The sequence below is a fragment of the Sus scrofa genome, chromosome 14 (genome assembly GCF_000003025.6).
Source record: "Sus scrofa isolate TJ Tabasco breed Duroc chromosome 14, Sscrofa11.1, whole genome shotgun sequence".
Lineage (NCBI taxonomy): Eukaryota > Metazoa > Chordata > Mammalia > Artiodactyla > Suidae > Sus > Sus scrofa.
Genome location: NC_010456.5, coordinates 65,488,942 through 65,509,575, shown reverse-complemented (window position 1 = coordinate 65,509,575; position 20,634 = coordinate 65,488,942). Strand labels below are relative to the sequence as shown.

The following is a 20,634-nucleotide window of genomic DNA, read 5'->3' as shown; positions in this document are numbered from 1 at the left end:
ATCGCTGTGCACCTGACATATGGTTAAGGTTGTGTTGGGTGGTACAAGAGGTACAAGAAGATTTGGTTGACATGACTCCTCAAGTGGTACCTTCTGAGTGCTTTAAGTCATTAACTCATATGACCTTCAAACAACCCTGTGAGGGATGGTCTCCACCTATGAAGAGAGCCGACCATGGCTAGCCCACATTTGGCCAATACGCTCCTCACATCCTACTCTGTAAGCTCCATAAGAGTGGGGAATTTTCTCTGTCATTTCACAACTGTGGGCACAGGGACCACACTACCACCTGCTATATTGTAGGTATTTAATAGGTATTGGCGAAATGCACGAGTGGACGAGGGCACACTCTATGTGTACCAGGCACTGTGCTGGGTTCCCAGCATCCCAGCCTTACCTACAGTCCAGGGAACTTAAATCAATGGAGTTTCCTGGATAGGATAGAATGAAGACATACATGGACAATCTTCATTTATTATAAGGATTTTTAAAAATATTTATTTTTTATTGTTATTTTCCCCAACACTTTTTTTCCCCCTGTACAGCATGGGGACCCAGTTACACATACATGTATACATAATTTTTTCTCCCATTGTCATGCTGTGTTGTAAGTATCTAGACAGTTCTCAGTGCTACACAGCAGGATCTCATTATTGATCCATTACTATTATAAGGATTTTAAAAACCAAGTGAATACAGACTTTTTCTAAACTTCATCCCACCATCCCACTCTACTCCTAACTAGTACTTTTGCCTGTGATTTTTCTTTTTTTAATTTTTAAAAATTAAAGTACAATTGATTTACAAGGTTCTACCAATTTCTGCTGTATAGCAAAGTAACCAGTCATACATATATATACATTCTTGCCTGAGGTTTCCCCATGACCTGACTCCTCCTTCCTATAGTGTGTGAGTGTGTGTTTTAACTGATAAAAATACATGCTTCACCCTAGAGAGGAATATGTGATCTTGCTAATATCATGGATATAACTCTCTTGCTTTTCTAGATGAAATACTAGGTGAATTATTAGCCAATATAGACACAAATCCTTTCCTCTGGGGTGAACAGTGTTTATTGAACCCATGAGTCCAAACTGCTTTTAATAACCCATTGAGTCCACTCAGCTACAAAAGGAGTCCAGAGTTATTTTAAAATAGCCTTTCAAGTTCCAAAAATAGAAATCCATTCCACCTCCCATTCCATGTATCACGGCTCTGTAAACTAATTTACAGCAGCAACATAAAAATTCTTTCATTAACCCCCCAAAAGGGTACCCTAGCTTCCCATGCCTCTACCCCAGGAAGCCGCCTGTCCAGCTCTCTTTGTGTCTTCCTGTCCTGGAAACCAAAGCCATACATCAATCATTACATGCACTCTATGGCACAGCCCATGAGTCTCTTCCAGCAGGCTTACTAGAGGTGGGTTCACTATGTTGTATGATGAATTTCATATTCTCTGTCCCTACTTTGGCAGCCAGCATAGGCAATAAAGAGCAGGTATCAAGAGCGGTCTTGGTTAGACCATTCTCCAAGGACAAACGGAACCTCTAGAAAAATTTCAAGACAAAGCAGTCCTCCAAGTGAGATCTCTGAAAGTTAAGGTCTTCTTGCAGAAGCAGCAATATCCAAGGAGCACTCCTTTCCCACTTGGCTTCAATTAAAGAGAAACATCTGCCTTATCATTTGGGAGGTCAGTGGGCACCACAGGCCAGCAGGCGAGGAAAGCCTGAGTGTGGCTGGGGGCCAGGAACAAAGCCATTTGATCATCGAAATCCACTGTGACCATGAAACCTACTTTGGCAAGGAGAAAAATGTTTACTCACTTACAAATTCCCATGATCCTTAACAAAACAACTGCCTTTCCTTTCATTTCCAGCAAAACATGTGATATTGAAAGGGGAAGAGGCAGAGTCCAGCTTGTCCTTTATGCTTCAAAATAGTTTTTTTACATCCTGAGTTTTCTTGCCTAAAAAGTCAAGGTTTCATCCCCTCTTCTCTCCCTTTGCTTTTTCTTCTTTTGTCTATAATGTCATTATTTCACCCAACAGGAAAATGAAAAGGGAACATTCAAGGCAGAGTCAGAGAAGCTTCTTTAAAACATATTGCAAAAAGCAGAAAACTCTTCTTTTCCATTAAGGTTCTAGTGAGAGCCCCAGAGCATTAGGAAAACAGTTCCTTTCTTATTCAAAGAGCAAAATGGGTTTAAGTGATGATCTACAGGTTGTCTGAGGTCTATGACTCTAATAGGAAGAGAACAGAATCTTCATTTACCAAGAGTCTTTTTTTTTCCCTTTGTGGCCCCCCCGCACTCAGCATATAGAAGTTCCCAGGCCACAGATCAAATCCAAGGGGAGCTTCGACCTACCTCACAGCTGCAGCAATGCTGGATCCGTAACCCACCGTGCCACAATGGGAACCCCCCGAGAAAAACTTTTTAAAAAATCAAGTGAATACAAACTTATTCTGAGTCCAGAGAGTGTGCTGTTCCTCCTGGATTGTATAGATGGGCCAAGGGAGGGGCCTTATTTCACTTGTCCAGAGGCACACAGATGGTTGAGCCTTGATTAACCCTGGGCTACATGCCTATAAGCCCGACACTCTGTGTACTGCACCCTGTTCTCCCCAGCCCCTCGGCAGAGTGCCTCTCTCTGCCTGCCTGTCTCTGTCTGTCTCTCTCTGTCTCTCTGTCTCTCTGTCTCTCTCTCTGTCTCTCTGTCTCTCTCTCTCTCTCTCTGTCTCTAAAAATGTTCCCAAACCATCTGCCAAATCCAAACTGCGCCTGTCGGTAAACACGACGGTGACTTCGCTTCGTTACCAAAAAGCCACTACACAAACCCGTGCTGGGGATCAAACCTGTGCCTCCTCAGCAACTGCACCTGCTACAGTTGCATTCTTAACCCACTGCGCCATTGCAGGAACTCCAACAGAGTGTGTTCTCATACTGATGTAGCCAACTTCTCCCTGAAGATCAGAGCTCATGCTGTTCTACACAGGAACCAAACATCAAGTGACAGTCCATCTCACCTCTGTTCTTTTCAGGTGACTTACCACATCCTTCCTTTTAAACCTATTCCTCTCCTTGGTCAAGAAACCCACATACACAAGCAACTACCACCTGCCACAGAACTTAGAAACATGACTTCTTACACAATTCAAAATTAACTGGAGTTCCCTGCTGGTGCAGTGTTAAGGATCTGGCGTTTTCACTGCTGTGGTGCTGGTTGGATCCCTGGCCCAGGAACTTCCTTATACAGTGGGTGTGGCAAAAAAAAAGTTCAAAATTCAAACCAAAGTAAACTATATTTTGATTATTTTTTAAAATCAACCATATCTTCATCTATTTAACCTCACCCACCTTTAAGATTTCACCTGATTTATGTTGGGTCTGCCTCACATCTCTGACAGAAACCAATACCTTAAGTTTATCCATTTTTCCGTGGTACAGAGGGTGCCTCTGTTTGGATTTAGCTGTCGACATTTCACACATGTGAAGTCAATCTGTGTGATATTAATGTAAACGCTGTGCATTAAAGAGTGGTGGACATTTTACTGCTCCAATAGGAACAATGGACAAAATGTTTACACACGTGTGTTTTCTCTACAGCATTGGCAATAACACAATACAAACGACAATATGTGTTTTACAAGAGATCATCAAATTATCAAAAGAGGTAAGAGCAAGATGCAGGGGTGTTGGAGAATGCCGCAGGCTAACAGAGTCTAACTGGACAGTGGGGGCAGGGATGCTACAGAGGGTAAAAATTTTGATGAAGAAAACCTGCCATTCACAATGTCACTTTTCCCTCATTGTTATTACAACCCCATTTCCTAATTGTATGTGCAGTAAATCAGTTTTCATAATGCTTTAATGGGGAGTCCATGGCTTTAGTGTTAAAACACAATCAATTCCCTGGTGCTCAGAAAAGAGCACATTGCCTTTAAGAGTGCTGTAACTGACAAGATGGAAGAATGCGGGCAGGATGTCTAGGCTGAAGCTTTTCAGTCACCTACCATTAATATGATTCAGTTTATGCTTATGTCATAGGTTTAGACATTGTGCTGTGCTATAAGCAAGGAAGGGTCTTGAATAAAATATAGTGAAGAAAGCAGATGGTCTGCTATCAACCCTTCAAGCCTAAAATAACCTTTCCCAAGTAAGAATAGTTAATTAAAACCAGGATATATTTACTCTGAGTATCTCAATGTAAATAAAAATCAAAATGACACCACTGTAATGTGCGACTAAATGATGAAATTTCATCTATTCTATTTTTCTTTAATAGCTTCTAATCAAAGGTTTCATTAAACAGCTTCATAAAATTCCACGGAGAGTGTATTTACAGGGACGCGTGGTAGATTTAAAAGCCTTACATTTATTGTTCAATTCAACTTGTGATTCAGTGGACAGCGTTAAAACAATGGGGAGGTGGGGGAGGGGTGTCTGGGCAGTTGGGCAAGGCTGTCACCTGAGCAAAGTCTATGTTCAGAGATGAACCTGAGGAGCGTGAGTAAGCCAGATAGCACATGGAGGGAAATGTGAGGGTACCCTGATTGAGAAGAAGACTGGTCTCATTCTAAAGCCATGGCCAGCGTTTCTCCCAGTCCCGGTCCACTGACTCACATTCATGTTGCACTGGCAGAGATGGCATCAGGCCATTTATCAAACCCACCCAGAGGGCAAGGCTCCCGAGGGTGACGGCTAAAGGCAAACAAACCTAAGAGAGACCCAAGAGCTGACCCGGGGTGAAGGCAGCTGTTCCTAACACAGAGAGTCAGGGCGTGAATTTTAAGTGACCTAGATATTTCTAAAAACTTTGCGAATAAACTCTCTATTTTTATTTATTTAGTTAATTTATTTTTGCCTTTTAGGGCTGTACCCAAGGCACATGGAGGTTCCCAGGCTAGGGGTAGAATGGGAGCTGTAGCTGCCAGCCTATACCACAGTCATAGCAGTGGGGGAGCCAAGCCATGTCTGCGACCTACACCACAGCTCATGGCAATGCCGGATCCTTAACCCACTGAATGAGGCCAGAGATCAAACCCTCGTCCTTATGGATGCTAGTTGAGTTCGTTAACCACTAGCCACCATGGGAATTCCATAAACACTCTCCCTATTTTTAAAAACCAGATCCAGTCCTGGCTTTTCAAAGAGGCTCTCCTGGGCCACCCCCACCCCCCTGCCATGATCACTGTCATCTCCAGCAGTCCCCAGGCTCACCATGAAATTCCTCTTGCACTTGCTTTCTGCAACACTCACCCAATACTGAATCATTGACTTTCCTGTAACATTAGTTAACCTTTCAGGTGTGTTAATCCTGTCTTCCCCCATTAGATTTTAAATCCTCAAAACAAGCAAAGACTGCGTTTTATTTATCTTTTGAACACCCTCCCTCTCAGCCCCACTCCATAATCCCATTTAATAGAAGAAAGCCAAAAATATATAAGTTAATAAAACAAACATTATTTAATCATAGGAAAGCAGACACTATCCTTTTGAGAAGGGCCTTGGAGCTATTTTATGGCAATTTATGAATTTCATGTGTCAAAGGTGTAGCTGCTAAATGCTATAAACTCTTTGCCATCAGCTCCACCATTCATCCACCTGGTGATATGGCTAATAAAATTTGATTTTTACAGCCTAGGCATACTGTTACCTAAATTACATTTGACCAATTACTGAAGTCACCAAACGTGTGGTACAGAATATACACTGTGTAGAAAATTCATCTGTGGGCCCCCTGGCACTCTCCGTAATCGGACAGAAGTGTTTCAGTCATCTGGCAGTGTTTAATATTAGGAACATTTGTTTAATGCCAGTCACTAATTAAATTTATGTTCTTCCACCAACTGTTAGTTGGTTGGAGAAACCCAACCCCGCGTTTTAACAAACCCCTTAACCCATGTGGATTTCGAATATAACCAGTTGGAGGCTTGAAAGGAATTTCTCTGGAAATTTAGATGTAGGACCAGAAGTGGAAGGTGGGGGAGGGATGTTGGTGAGGGTGTTCCAAGCAGGTTAGAATAAGCTTTGGGGGGTTCGCTTTCTAAAATTAAATACTCAGAAGTAGCAACTATTTGAAGTACAAACTTAACTAAAAAAAAAAAAAAATCTACTATTCTAACTATGAGACTAGGCCATCTAGAAGCTCTTTAAAGGTACTTTTATCTCAAAAGAAAGCTTGCACTTTAAGAGGCTGGAGAAGAAAAATAGCATTAAAATTAGCTATACCAGAAGAAAGTTCAGGAAAATATTCAAAGTCAGATGCTTGTGTTTGTGAGAACATTTAAAACTAATTTAGTAACTCTTAACAACCATTGTGATTGCTGTTAAATTGGAACTTCTTTCTATTACCAATTCTAGATGCAACAGCTTTGAAACTCAATGACTAATAACTCCTAAATTAGCCAAAAAGGTTAAGACATTTTTTCATTATATTACATTGTGAAACTCTAATTTTGAATATTCTTAAAGGAGGGAAACATTCTTTCAGTTTTATTTTGTCTCAGGAATGTAGGGACCTCTTGAGCTTCAAAGCAGGATGAAGGATTTGGGAGTAAGGAACATGGAAGAACATTTCCAAGGTAAAGTGTTGAAAAGGGAAGATTTATAAATGCTGATCTGAAAAGACAGAGTATTTTTTAAAAAATGTATTGGCTACATTCACCAACTTGAATAAAAAGGTTATTTGAACACTAAGAATGACAAGAAAATCTTTTGGAAGAAGGAGAAAATAACTTGAATTGACACTATGACTCTCTTAAAGGCTGATAAGCCAGAGATGTCGAAGGCATCTGACAATAGAGTTTGTAAGGAAAAAAAACAAAACAAAACAAAACAAAACATCATGTCCAGTAACCTTGGGTCCCCTTCCTCTCTTTCCTCCCTTCCTTCTAGAATCAAGATATGCCATCTGGTTGTCCTCACCCCCTCCTCTGCCCACATACCTCCCTACCACATCTCTCCTGCAGAGGCTCCAGGGCCGCTGAAGCCATGAATAATCTGACTGCAGAGGCCACAGTGAACTCCCCAAACCAGGGCCAGGTCTGGAGCTGCTGAGCAGAATACTCTGAATCTGAATAATCCACAAATTTGGCATCTTTGGGTAAACATTACCCAATAGAATCAAGGAATATTCCTGTCCAAAGGGACCCTGTGCTCCATCTAGGCTGAGAGTCTCCACTGCTTCTGCACCCAGGCATCCAGTTGCTAGGCTCAGTCATCACTCTGCTCACTCAGTAGTGGTGACTCCCAGAGAGGTGAGAGGTGTTCTTGCCTCTATAAGTAAAGGGACTTCCAGGGAATGCATGCAGCACAGTGACACACCTCCAGGGTACTCTGGTATCTCTGCCCGGACAATTGAGAACCTGTGACATGAGCCAGTCTCTTCAAGGAAGAGTGGAGAAAGTGAAGATGTGAGAGATGTGGTCTTATCTTGCCTCCAGTCATTCACAGCATCACGCAAGTTCTCCTCAATGGAGGATTTGCTATCTCTCCTCCTTCCCTTCTATCTACAAAGAACTCATGACCAACCAGCTAAACAGAGATACAGATCAAGATACGTGCACACATACTCATCTTTGATGGTTATCATGTGCAAAGATACATGTACAAGCAAAAAATTCAGGGGCATGGGGATCTACCTACCTACCTACTTAGCTAGCCATCCATCCATCCATCCATCCATCCATCCATCTATCCATCCATCCACCTTATAGTACTGAAGTGCTTAAGCTGTGTATTTTTACAATTCCTTATACCACTGAAAAGGGAGTCATAAGTTAAATACAAAGTCAGCAGCTGAATAGCCAAAGCCTTTTAAGAAACAACTAGCACAAAAGCTTGCTGTCCTATAAAGTCCAATTTCAAGGTCGACCAAGCAACCTCAGACTCTATTGTGAACAACACATTCTAAATAATAATCTTGTGCCCTGGTAAATGGAGGCTGCCAAGGAGGCAATGACGTCTTATGCCGCAATAATCTGGGGGTAGGGAGGGGCGGAGGCAGGTGGCACACTGAACTTGTGAAAGTAAACCCTGTTCCGCCCCACTGCTCTTCATGAACTGAAAACTTGACACACACGCACAGAGTTCAGGTTGGGGCGGGGGTGGGGGTGGGGGGAAGACTCACCAAACTCATCGCATATGCTCTCATTTTCTATGAGTGTTGGGTGGTCAAAGGTGTCCCGACAGTACAGGATCTGAGGATTCTTGCTGACGACTGCAATGCCCCCCAGGGCTAATGCAAACTGGTCCGTGAGAATGGAAGACGGCTTATCCTGGATGCGTTTCAGCATTGAGCGGTACCGGCAGTACTGAGGGTAGCTGAGAACTATCACGTTCGTTTCTTCTTCGTCCTCCCCTAGATAAACGAGAAAACACTTCCATTATCCTCTCCCTCCAACAAAGAGCTGTCATGGCCACAGAGCAGTTACAGTGATCACTTCTGGTTTGCTCTAAACGTAGTCTCCAACAACACTTAGATGGGTTCCTCTTTAGCACAGTCTGGCTAATGCCAGCATTTTCTCACCCCGTTGCCTCTGAGCTCCGTAATAGAGTCTCCAGTTGCCCGCAGAGACAGGAAAGAGTGGGATGGATAACCCCCATAAACAGATTAAGCAATATTTGGGTCACTAGCCAGCAGAATCAAAAAACTGTCCAGGAAGATTATGAGATATATACACACACACAAAACCAGTGAGATATATATATATAATTTATATAAAATATATATTATTTATATTAAAAATATATTTTATGCATATGAAATATATGTATATATTTTATGTATATAAATGCATATAAAATATATGTGTATATTTTATGTATATAAATATATATTTTATGTATATATTTTATGTATATAAATAATATGTATACAGATTAAATACATATATTACATATATATTTTAAGCATTAAAATCATCATTGTAGGAAAAACCAGTATTTTGTTAAGCTTCTTTATGCTTCTTTCCACAGTTTGGTGCTGCTTTTGTTGTGGATCAGAGACTCTTTTAGTGCTTAAAGCCCCCGTAGAGTTCATCTGGCCCAGAGATGTCCATGCGTCTAAAGAGCAACAGCATCTGCTCTGGTGGTTGTTTGTGCAGTTCAAGAGATAGTTCTTGCTCTCTTTATTGTCCTGAGGAAAGACTGTGCTTGCCCACCCATTGAAAACAAGTGGCCATGTGACCGGTGAAAATATGGTAGAAGTGGGCAGCTACTTTAAGGTTTCTGGCAGTGGCTACTCTGCCAGTCTTGGTCTTGGAATGAGGGTAGCATGGAGCAAAGCCCCTGGTTGTTCCTAAATGTCTGCAAAGAAGCCTTTGTTGTTTTCCATGAGACTGTGATTTGGAGGCTGTTTTTGCAGCCTCATCTATCTCAATGTGACTGATACATCCACCTTCTCCATCCTCCCTGCCAACCGATACCCACTGTATTCTGATGTTCCTCATATCCCGCTGGTAACTTGGCACAACTCAGAGAACCATGCTGAGAGGACTTCCCAAGCATCCCCACAAGAGCGTCATGAGAACCAGCTTCACTCAGGGAGCAACATTTCAGCAACTTTAGTGAAGTTCCTTCTTACAATGGTCTTAATGCTTATTTACACCCCACCATATTAAGAGCTCATTTATAAAAACCAGATTTGGCATGGATGAATCCTCTCTTCATCTTTAGTTTGAGAAAGGGCAACACCTCCCCGCCCCCACCGCCCCTTCTTTGGTATCCCGCCACCTGAACAATGTCAAGCTGAATTTAGGCTCTGTGATCCAGTTTGCCATCACTCTATACCCACACCACTGGGGTGTTGGTAAGCCATCCCCAGATATGCCACTTGCTTATCCAAAGGGAAAGCGCTCACTGTTTCGAGCCTTTACCATACTGCAGGGAATTGCACAAAACAGTTGTTAAGGATACCAACATTATCATGACCATCTGGTAACCAGTGGGAGACAAATGAGTAAGGACAGGATATAATGATGGAACATCACCAGTACCAGTGGAAGGTGGGCATGTGACCTTTTCAGAGAGGAGGCCAAAACCCAGATGTATTTCTAATTACATTCCTTTAGTTCCTCAGGCTGGAGGTTTCTTCCAGAATGGAGATATTTAGCTGCTTTCAGATGACACCTTGTAACACTTTACATTGCTTAGACTCCTGCCTGGTTTGTGGGTAGTCACTTTGTCAGCTGGCACACTTAATTAAAAAGAAATATGGGAGTTCTCTTGTGGCATAGTAGGTTAAGGATCCAGCATTGTCACTGTGGCAGCTTAGGTTGATGCTGTGGAATGAGTTTGATCCCTGGCCAGGAACTTTGGTGTGGCCAAAAAAAAAAAAAAAAAAAAAAAAAAAAAAAAAAAAAGGCAAAGCAAGTATGTTACACTGAAGGACAGGTCCCCAATGAAGAGCAGTTTTAGGATGCTGATATACGTCCCAAGACATATCAATTTGAGGTTTTTTACAGTAGACCAAGGCACTAGTCTACATTTGGGGTTCAAATCTGTGCTTTCTGTAGAGTTAAAGTGGAAAAAAAAAAAAGTTTCAGTGGAAACATTCACCAAACATCATCAGAACTCCAGAGTGACTAAGTACTATTTGAAGAAGTAGTGCCTAGTATGTCAATTGTATTTTTACACCCTATTTGTCCAAGATGACTAAGACTTACCCAAGACCATCCAAGATGAGAGAGGGGGTATAACCATGAACCCCTGGGACTTATCTCAAGCGTGCTCACCACCTAATAACATCTCCTGTACACAGCAAATACCATTCAAATCAACTAACCTGCTGACCCCAAAATTCTATCCACTGGCAGCTGTACTAGTTTCTCTATTCTTGAATTGAAATAGAGAAAGTTATGCTTCTTGGGTTGAATGAGGGTGAAAAAAAATGGCTTTTTCAGAGTTACTTTTATAGCAGAAGATACCACCTGGACTCTGGGGACCACTTCATTTCCCTTCTATTCCTTCATTCTCCTTCTGTTTTTCTCTGACCATATTTTATGATAATTCTATCTCTAGTTTCTTCTGAATTCTCTATTCTGGATGACAATCAGCTCCCTGCTTAATATTCTGTGCTTAGAAATGACCTTTTTTTTCTTTCTACCTCATCCTAGCTTGAAACAGTTATCCCTCTTTCTTCACACAGTTTCTAAATCACCCATCAAACTATGAGTCCCTTTTTTTTTGGTCATGATACACAGTGGCTTGAAGTGGGATCTCAGTTCCCAGACCGGGGATGAATGCAAGCTGCCACAGTGAAAGCACCAAATCCTAACCATTAGGCCACGAGGGAACTCTCTGAGTCCTTCTCTTTCTGTTGGAAGAAAAGCAGCAAATTTTCTCTGATCCCCAAGTCATGTAAACATGTGCTATGATATCCATTCATTCTGGTAATGGACTGCCTGTATCAGAATCACACAGTGTGGCAGGGGGGTTGTGGGGGGGCCACTGGCTGTAAAACAGCAGACTCCGAGGCCTTACTGAGAACCTCTGACTCAGAATCTCTAAGGCTGGGGCCCAGGAATTTACATTTTCAACAAGTTCCCAAGTAGTTCACACACAGTAAACTTTGAAAACACTACCTGAGGTTGGCTTTTCGCATAGACTCATAGTGCTTTATTCGTTGGGTTGTATCTCTCTATACATACATTCCCTCCCCACCCCAGTTTTCAGGTATATGCTTCTATTCAAAACCTCATTCTACCCGAAACAGAATACAGGACCAAATTCCTTTCTCCTTGCCACTTTGCTAGGATTGTTACAGGTATCACGGAAGACAATAAATGTAAAAAAGCCCTCTTAGCCAAACATATGAGGAACCGATGCACTGCTTTTCTGTTTCAAGGTAGAGCAAAAACACTGCTATGATTTCTGGTAACTAATAAAATCTCAATATTTATAACTTTCAGACAACCTATCTTTTTTGTTGTTGTTCCTCACTACAACTCTTTTTTTTTTCTTTTTTCTTCTTTTTTTGCTATTTCTTGGGCCGCTCCCACAGCATATGGAGGTTCCCAGGCTAGGGGTTGAATCGGAGCTGTAGCCACTGGGCTATGCCAGAGCCACAGCAACGTGGGATCCGAGCCGCGTCTGCAACTTACACCGCAGCTCATGGCAACACCGGATCGTTTAACCCACTGAACAAGGGCAGGGATCGAACCCGCAACCTCATGGTTCCTAGTCGGATTCGTTAACCACTGCGCCACAGCGGGAACTCCACTACAACACTTTTAATAGCACTACAACTTGTTAATATCCCCCAATTTATATTTAGAAAGGATAGGCAATGAGGTCCTATTGTATAACACAGGGAACGATATCCCATCTCTTGGGATAAAACATAATGGAAAATAATATGAGAAAAAGAATGTATATATATATGTACATTTGTATATATATCACAAGGTCATTTTGCTGTACAGCAGAAATTGGCAAGACATTGTAAATCAACTATACTTCTATAAAAAATAATGTAAAAGAAAAAAAAATTCCTCAACTTAGAGATGGGAAAACTGAAGCTCAGATGCCCAAGAGATCAGCTCAGGATCTCAAAGAACTAGAAAGTGATGGAGGTGAGATTATAACCCAATTTTTTAACTCCAGGTTTGATGAGCTTTTCATTGTGACAAGGTGTCACTAATAATCATCAGCATCACCCTCAGGGTAGTCCTTTAATTTCTTTTCCTACATGGGTATGATTGAAATAAAATATTTTTTCTTTGACACAGTATTATTATTATTGTTATTATTGGTTTGGAGATGTAACTAACTTACAATCTTGAGCATGTAAAATAGGAGACATCCGTTTCATGGAGAACTGTAGAATTCAGCCAGTTAAAAGCAAGAATTCTTTTACTCTGGTTAAGTTAGCGTGTTCTCACTTTGGGACACTGGGATTCTCAATGTAACAATTTAACATTATTGACACAGTTTTCCTGCATAAAAACTTTCTACTTTTTCTCCATGTGATAGGAAATAAAGCCAACTCGAGGTTGTGCAAGCCTAGAACTCCTGCCCCTCAGGAAGAGGTCAGGGTTACAGCTGGGACCTAGTGTAAGGTGGTAGCGCTTAATGCTGCCCCCACACACACACACAAATTATTATAACTTTGTTGCTTATGAACAGAACCATCCAGATAGACCAGAATGTTGGCTTTGTCTGAACAGAGGAAAATTTCTAACCTTACAATTAGCTATTCCCAGAGGAGTCACCTTTAATATTTACAAAAAGCAGAGAAAGCCGGTGAGACTCTCAGGACCCTTGTGAAGAGGTTAACACGTATTCTAGGTGAGAGTTAAGAGACGATCCAGAGTAAAGGCAAGATCTGTAAGAATCAGCAGTTCATCTGGGTCAAAGTTTCACTGAGTGAAGATTCCCTGGGTCTCTTCTTTGGAGTTTAGGCAGAAGTTTCTAGAGCTGGAGAAATACTATCTTTTTCAAGACAGAGTGTGGTTCCCTTAAGATGAATGGTATATATAAAATTATGAATTTGGAAGTGCTTTTGGGTCAAATATTCTATGCTCCTAAGCTTTTGCATTAAATTAACTTCTTCCTGAAACAGCTACAGAAATATTATATTGTTCAACAGCTGTCATATTTTATTTTGCCGTAGTACACTAAGAAACAAATAAAGCCAAACAACCCTTTTAGGAATTCTTATTTAAATTCCTCAGCTACTTCTTTCCTCCTATGTATTTCATACCACGCACATAAACAAACCCTCCTGTGCAAAGTTACGCCCAAAACAAGGGCTGACAATAAATACTATGTAGGACATTTCCCCCTTTCCAATTCATAATAGGTCTAGCAGATAAATCTAAGAATGAAAAAAAAAGAGTGGCTAAATTGCACATTTGCTTAGCAAAAGATAAACTGTTCCTGCAACAAAGATTTTCTTTCAACCACACCCAATAGGAAAGGAAATCAAAGTATTACCCTAAGGAATCTTTCTCTAACACACTTTAGTTGTTTGTATTTGTTTGGGTTATATACACATTACTTGATTTCTGTCAACAGAAAATGACCAGCAATAAACTGCTGGTACCAAAGACTGAAATTTCAAACCAAAATCATGATATTCCATTAAAATATCGTCCCATTCCTCAAGTTCCCCCCACCAACCGAAAACAAAACAAAAAGGTGGGTATGCCTATTTTAAAACAAAATATCCAAAGGGAATAAAAGACCTCAAATTTCTAAACCTCATTTCAACTTCAATGAAAAAAACTTTGCCTATTAAAATTAATACCTAAAGTACACTGCTTGTAATGCTCAACCGAAATTACTCTAATCCTGCGCTTATATCATAATTACACGTTTTGTTAACCTCTCTCAATGTCAATTTTTCACTTATTTATATATTTTCAAAGTCCAAAACAGAATTCCACTGAGAAACTGTAATTATAACATGAAACTCCACCCAAGCTTTTCAAACAGTAACTGTATACCATTGCTTTTAATCCTTGGCATTGGGCTGGGGGAAAAATGGGGGGGGAGGGTAAGAACAGGCATTCATTCTGAATAGCACGTTGCTCAAGTCGTCTTTGTAAAAAGAGAGATGCATGAAATAGCAAACACAATGAATTAATGGAGCATTGACTTTCAAATATCCATAATGACATATTTTTTAAAAAATAGATAATGGTGGCCAAATGCACAGAAGGCTGAAAACATAAATTCTGGAGGAAAAATTTCCTTTTATCTCTTAGACAACAATTTAGAAATGTAACTTTCTTTTTCATTCTGTGGTGGGGGAAGGGGGGAGGGAAAGCTTGTTTCGGAAACATCACACTATTATGCTTACTAAAAACCACTAATAATCTACTCCTAACATCACAGTAAGCTTAAAAAAAAATCTTAAAAAAAGAAAACAACCCTCTCACCAGGATTTTATAGAGCCTGGTGGAAAAAGTATGCATGTTCCTTCCTGCACCTAATTACCTCAACTGAAAAATCTGCCAAGTATTTTGCCCTTTGGTTCTCTTAATCGTATTAGGGCAAATGCATTTGGATGCCAATAGAAACAAACATTTAAAGATTTTCACTTAAAAGATTCCAAATATGTATGAAGGCTAGGTTGGAGACACAATGTCCCTCATCCTTCAAAGACAATATATAGTGTTCTTTTTTTTTTTTTTTTTCCCAAGCAGATATGAGTTTGCTCATGTTATAAAAACTGATGTCTAGTTTTGAGACAATTTAAGTAAAATAATGTCAATATGAGAGGCTCTTACAATGATTTATGCTTCTTTCTGTTACTTTATTACATTAGACATTCCTGTCTCAAAGCTTTATACTTTTTACTGTGCTCCTAGCAACGAACCAAAGGCAAAGCATCAACTTTATACACCTGGCACCATTCCAATTCTTACTGCTATTGACAATTATATTGAAGTTTCCATTTAATTGCTGCTCTGTTGTGACACTGAATATTTGTCATAATTAGGCATTTCCTATTTTCCATCCATTCATTTTTGATTATTACTGAAAATGAAAAAAAAATTTTATTCCAGAAAACCTAAGCATGAAAATTCTCCAGATAAGAGTAGCTACAGCTGTTACTATCATTACCAACATTGTAACATGCAGCAAAAAAAAAAAAAAAAAGAAAGAGAGAGAATATAATTTCTCGGAAGGTAATTTTCCTTTCAGTCTAAGTGCTCTTATTCATCTTACAGTTACTCAATGATTTCCTGTTCTAATTACAGGACATTATACAGAAAGACATTTGTAAAAGGAAAATGCAGCAGTGCCTATGACTAAATAGCCTGAATTGGTTGAAAGTGTTTAAAATTCAAAGTTGTACCTCAACTTTATCAATTCCTGGTTACAACTCTGTGTAGACGTGCACTATGCCCCCACTATATTTCTGAATCTCTCATAAGGCAGTCAAATTAGTACACGAAGTTAGTGCACATCAAAGGGGAAAATACAGTTGCAGTTAAACTGATGTTGAAGAGCTGAGGTGGAGGAAGATCAGTTAGTTGTATGTGTGTGTTTTCTCATCAAAGCTGTTGAATTGGAGGCATGCCAAGACAAGGAGTGGAAAATGTTAATAATAAAAATAAATTAAATGCCTGATTAAAAGGGAGAACGAACAAGATTCCATCCGGAATAGAAATGAAAATGCCACAAACTATTTCATAAAAACATACTGTGACGTCAATTGCACATCAGTATTGCACTGTTGTGGTTATTTTGAGAAATGGTTTGTACTGTAAGTCAGCTGGTGCTGCCCCACCCTTAATGATTTTGTAATTCTCTACACAGTAAGCAAGTGGGGCAGCTCTGAGATTGCTAAGACAGAAAACAGACCTAGCCAAACAGAACTGACAATAAAAAGATAATGTACTTTTAACATAACAGAACAAAAAGATTGGCTTTATTAGCTGAAAAAAAGCCCCTCCTTTAAATGGTCCCCAGCTTGCCATTTGTTTTGATAAATGAAAAGACAGATCTTCCCAGGATAGGCAACAAAAACACCACTGGAGAACTTATAAAAAGAAAATGTGGGAAAATATATCAGGGCATGGTTGCAAACAGAACAAAGAATATTTCAAATGTAAAACCCAGGGTTTCAACCGGCTGTCTCCAAATGCAAGCTGCTTCAAACGGATGGACAAATATAAAAATATGTACTAATATGCTAATCTCAGCTTTTGCCCTATATTATTGCTTCATCAATCTAAAAAAAAACAAAAACAAACAAAAAAACAACAACAAAAAAACAAAAACAGAAAGCTAAACTAAAACTGAATGCTGCCCTCACTCCAAGGAATAAATGAACCTGCTGGGAGGTAAAGCCAGCCCCACCCGCAAACTGAAGAAGTGACCACTGAAGCCACGTTCAAGAGCCGCACTACACTTCTTCCTGAGAATTTTGCATGCTCTTCTCAGCCATATTTAAATGTCACCCAAGTCAGATATTGTGCAATAGCTATATCTACTGGTGAGACCACGTGGCTAGGCTGACATGTAGGTAAAAGTGGTGCCCACAAGTGGGGTGTGATTCTAAGGGGCCTGATCTACCTTAACATGCCTTCCTTTCACAGGGTTAACTGTTAGGCTACAGACAACCATTCACTTTTAGTATAAATGAGTTTCAGAGTCTTAATAAGAAAATATAAAGAGCCCACAAGAACACATAGCAGCCATTGCTTAAACAAAATTTCTTCTCCTCTATAGCTGGGTCCAAGGTTTTCTCACAGATTAATTTATGCATTTATTTATTTACCGATGGCCCAGAAAAGGCTATTAGATTTGAACTTAGCTCAACTCAACCCTCTCTAAGAAGCCACCTTGTGGGAAGCCACCTCCAAGATCCAGTTAACCCCCTATGGTTACCATGACAAAATTGCTATAAGAGAAGGAAACTTGACCATCATTAGCACAACTGGTCTTAAAAATCATCTTAACTTCTGCCATCTTTCCCCTTAAAATATCTACTCAGTCTTTCATTTTTCATGTTGTAACTTAACACCTTCCATCACAGCAAGAATCACAATTCCATTACTGCAGCAGCCATGTAACATTTGAGAGGCCCTCCTGAACCCCTAAACTCATAAATAAACCAAATTAAGGTATGATACTGGACAAATCAATAGCAAAATGATTAACTTCCATACATTAGTCATTCAACATGTAGGATCCAAATCTGTGCCTTAACAAAATGACTAATCACTATTTGTCATGATGTTCATGGACATGATTATTTCATAAGCAGGCAATGCCGATCAGGCTAAATCTTATTTCCAATATGGTTTATATTAGGGGATAAAAAAATAGTGTGTGGAGAACTAAACACCAAACAGTGTAAGACTGGTTAATATTGATTACTTAATGCCTAGCATTTTGAAGGCATTCTATACACACACACACACACACACACACACGTGTACATACATATATATGTATACATTATATAACAGAATGTATATTATATCTGGAAATAATATTATATCATGGTATGGCTACTTTCATTAAAACTATGTGATTATTAAAAATAATAAAATTAAATAACATTTCAGGTCATGCAAAAATGCTCAGTGAAAATAAGAAAAGTATGAAATAATATATTTGGCCCCTTGTCTTTTATTTTAAGAGCATTACTAAGATATAATTCATATACCAGATAATTCATCCATTTAAAATGGACAAGCTTTTAGTATATTCACAAAGTCGTGAATCCATCACTACAAATTTAGAACATTTTCATTATCCCCAAAGAAAACCTGAACCCTCTCACTCCATCTGTTTGTCCCGCCTTAGTCCTAGGCAACCACTAATTTACTTTCTGTCTCTATAGATTTGCCTATTCTGGACATTTAATATAAATGGAATCGTATAGCATGAGGTTCTTTGTCCCTGGCTTCTCTCACTTAGCAAAATGTTTTCAAGGTTCATGCATACTGTAGAGTGTATCAGCATCTTATTTTCTTTTATTGCTAAATAATTACATTGTATGGATATACCATATTTTATTTATCTGTTCCATCAAGTGGTGAGACACTCGGGTTGTTTCCACTGTTTGGCTTTTATGGATAATGCTGCTATTAATTTGTGTAAAAGTTTTTGTGTAGACATGTTTTCATTTCTCTTGTGTATATACCTAGGAATGGAACTGATGAGTCATAAGATAATTCCATGTTTGCCCTTTTGAGGAACTGCCAGACTGTTTTCCAACATAACTATCCTCTCACATTCTCTCCAATGGTGGACAAGGGTGCTGTTATTGCCACATTCTCCCTAACACTTGATATTATTTGTCTTTTGGGAGCCATCCTAGAGGGTATGAAGTGCTATCTCACGTTGTCTTGTTTAATACTTAAAAGTCATTAACAGTGGGTGCAGCTAGGTTGTGAGGTTATCTGGGATTCTTATTTTCTCCTCTGTTTGCCTGCATTTTAACTGTGTATTTTTTTTTTTTAAGACTGGGACATCTGGTAAATTTGTATGGAATTTCAAGAGATCTCATGTAGTTAATCTTAAAGAAAAAAGTTGGAGGACGCACACTTCCTTGTTTCAAAACTTACTAAAGAGCTACAGTAATCCAAGCAGTATGGCACTGGCAGCAGGGTCAAATGTGACTGAATACAGTCCAGAAACCAATTTTCAAATCTGTAGGTCACCTGATTCCCAACAAATGTGCCAAGACCATTCAAGGGCAAAAGTACAGTCTATTTAACAAGTGGTGTGGGCAACACTAGAAATCCATAGGTGAAAGAATGCATCTGGACCCTTGCCTCACACCACATACAAAAATTAACTCAAAAGTAGATCAAAGATTAAAATTTAAGAGCTAATACTACAAAACACAAGAGGAAGTCTTCATGATCTTGAATTTCACAACTCTTTCTTAAGCATGACACCAAAAGTGCAGGCAACAACGAGAACCAAAAAATAGATAAAACAGACATCACCAAAATTTAAAAATTTTGTGCACCAAAGGACACTATCAAGAAACCCACAGAATGGGAGAAAATATTTGCAAATCATATATCAAATAAAGGATTAACATGCAGATACATAAAAAGCTCCTACAACAACAAAAAGATAATCCAATTTAAAGGGACTTGAATAGATATTTCTCCAAAGAAGTTATACAAATGGCACATGAAAAATGCTCAATATCATTAGTCACTAGAGAAATGCAAATCAAAACCGTAATGAGATACTACTTCATACCTACTAGGATGCTATTATTTAAAAAATAAATAAAAACAAAAACAATAACTGAGTTTTGGTGAGGATGTGGAGAAACTGGAACTCTCATACACTGCTGGTGAGAATGTAGAATGGTGTAGTTGCAGTAGAAAAGAGTCTGGAAGTTTCCTAAAAAGCTATATATAAAATTACCATATGACCCAGTAATTCCACTCCTAGTTATATATATCCCAAAGAATTGAAAACAAGGACTCAAACAGATACCTGTTCATTTATGTTAATAATAGCAGCATTTTTCACAAGAGCCAAAAAGTAGAAACAACCCAAGTGTCCAACAATAGATGAACAAATAAACAAAATGAGGCTATGCATACAATGGAATATTATTCAGCCACAAAAAGGAATGAAGTTCTAACACACATTACAATGTGGATGAACTTTGAAAACATTGAACTAAGTGAAATAAGCTGGACAAAGGACAAACATTGTATTATTCTATTTACATGAGGTATGTAGAATAGGTAAAGTCTCTCAGACAGTAAAATATAAGGTGCCAGCAGCTGGGGCCAGAGGCAGGGAATGGGCAATTACTGTTTAGTGGGTACAGAGTCTCTATTTAGGATGATGATGAAGCTGGAACTAGACAGTGGTAATGATTACACCACACCATGAATGTACTCAATGCCACTGAATTGTACACTTAAAAATGGTTATAATGATAAATGTTGTATATGCATCTTTTATACAGTTTTTAAAAAGAGGGGACTATCTGGCAAGGGTTATATTTTCTATGTGGATGCACATTTTTTTTCTTTTTTGGCAACTCCTGCAGCATAGGGAAGTTCCTGGGCCAGACACTGAATCTGAACAGTAGCTGCGACCTAAACTACCAATGCAACAATGCCAGACCCTTGACCCACTTTGCCACAGGAACTTGTATGTGGATGCACTCTTTTTTGTTTTTTACATTT

At 39.4% G+C, this 20,634-nt stretch overlaps 1 protein-coding gene across 4 annotated transcripts in view; it reads right to left on the bottom strand.

Moving 5' to 3' along the window:
• ARID5B (AT-rich interaction domain 5B) overlaps positions 1–20,634 on the bottom strand; it is a 189,883-nt gene that overhangs the window by 88,910 nt on the left and 80,339 nt on the right. For all 4 annotated transcript variants that reach the window (XM_021072755.1, XM_021072758.1, XM_021072756.1 and 1 more), the window contains one exon: positions 8,130–8,360. In XM_021072755.1, the coding sequence (XP_020928414.1) occupies positions 8,130–8,360 (231 nt within the window). The remainder of the gene's footprint in view (positions 1–8,129; positions 8,361–20,634) is intronic.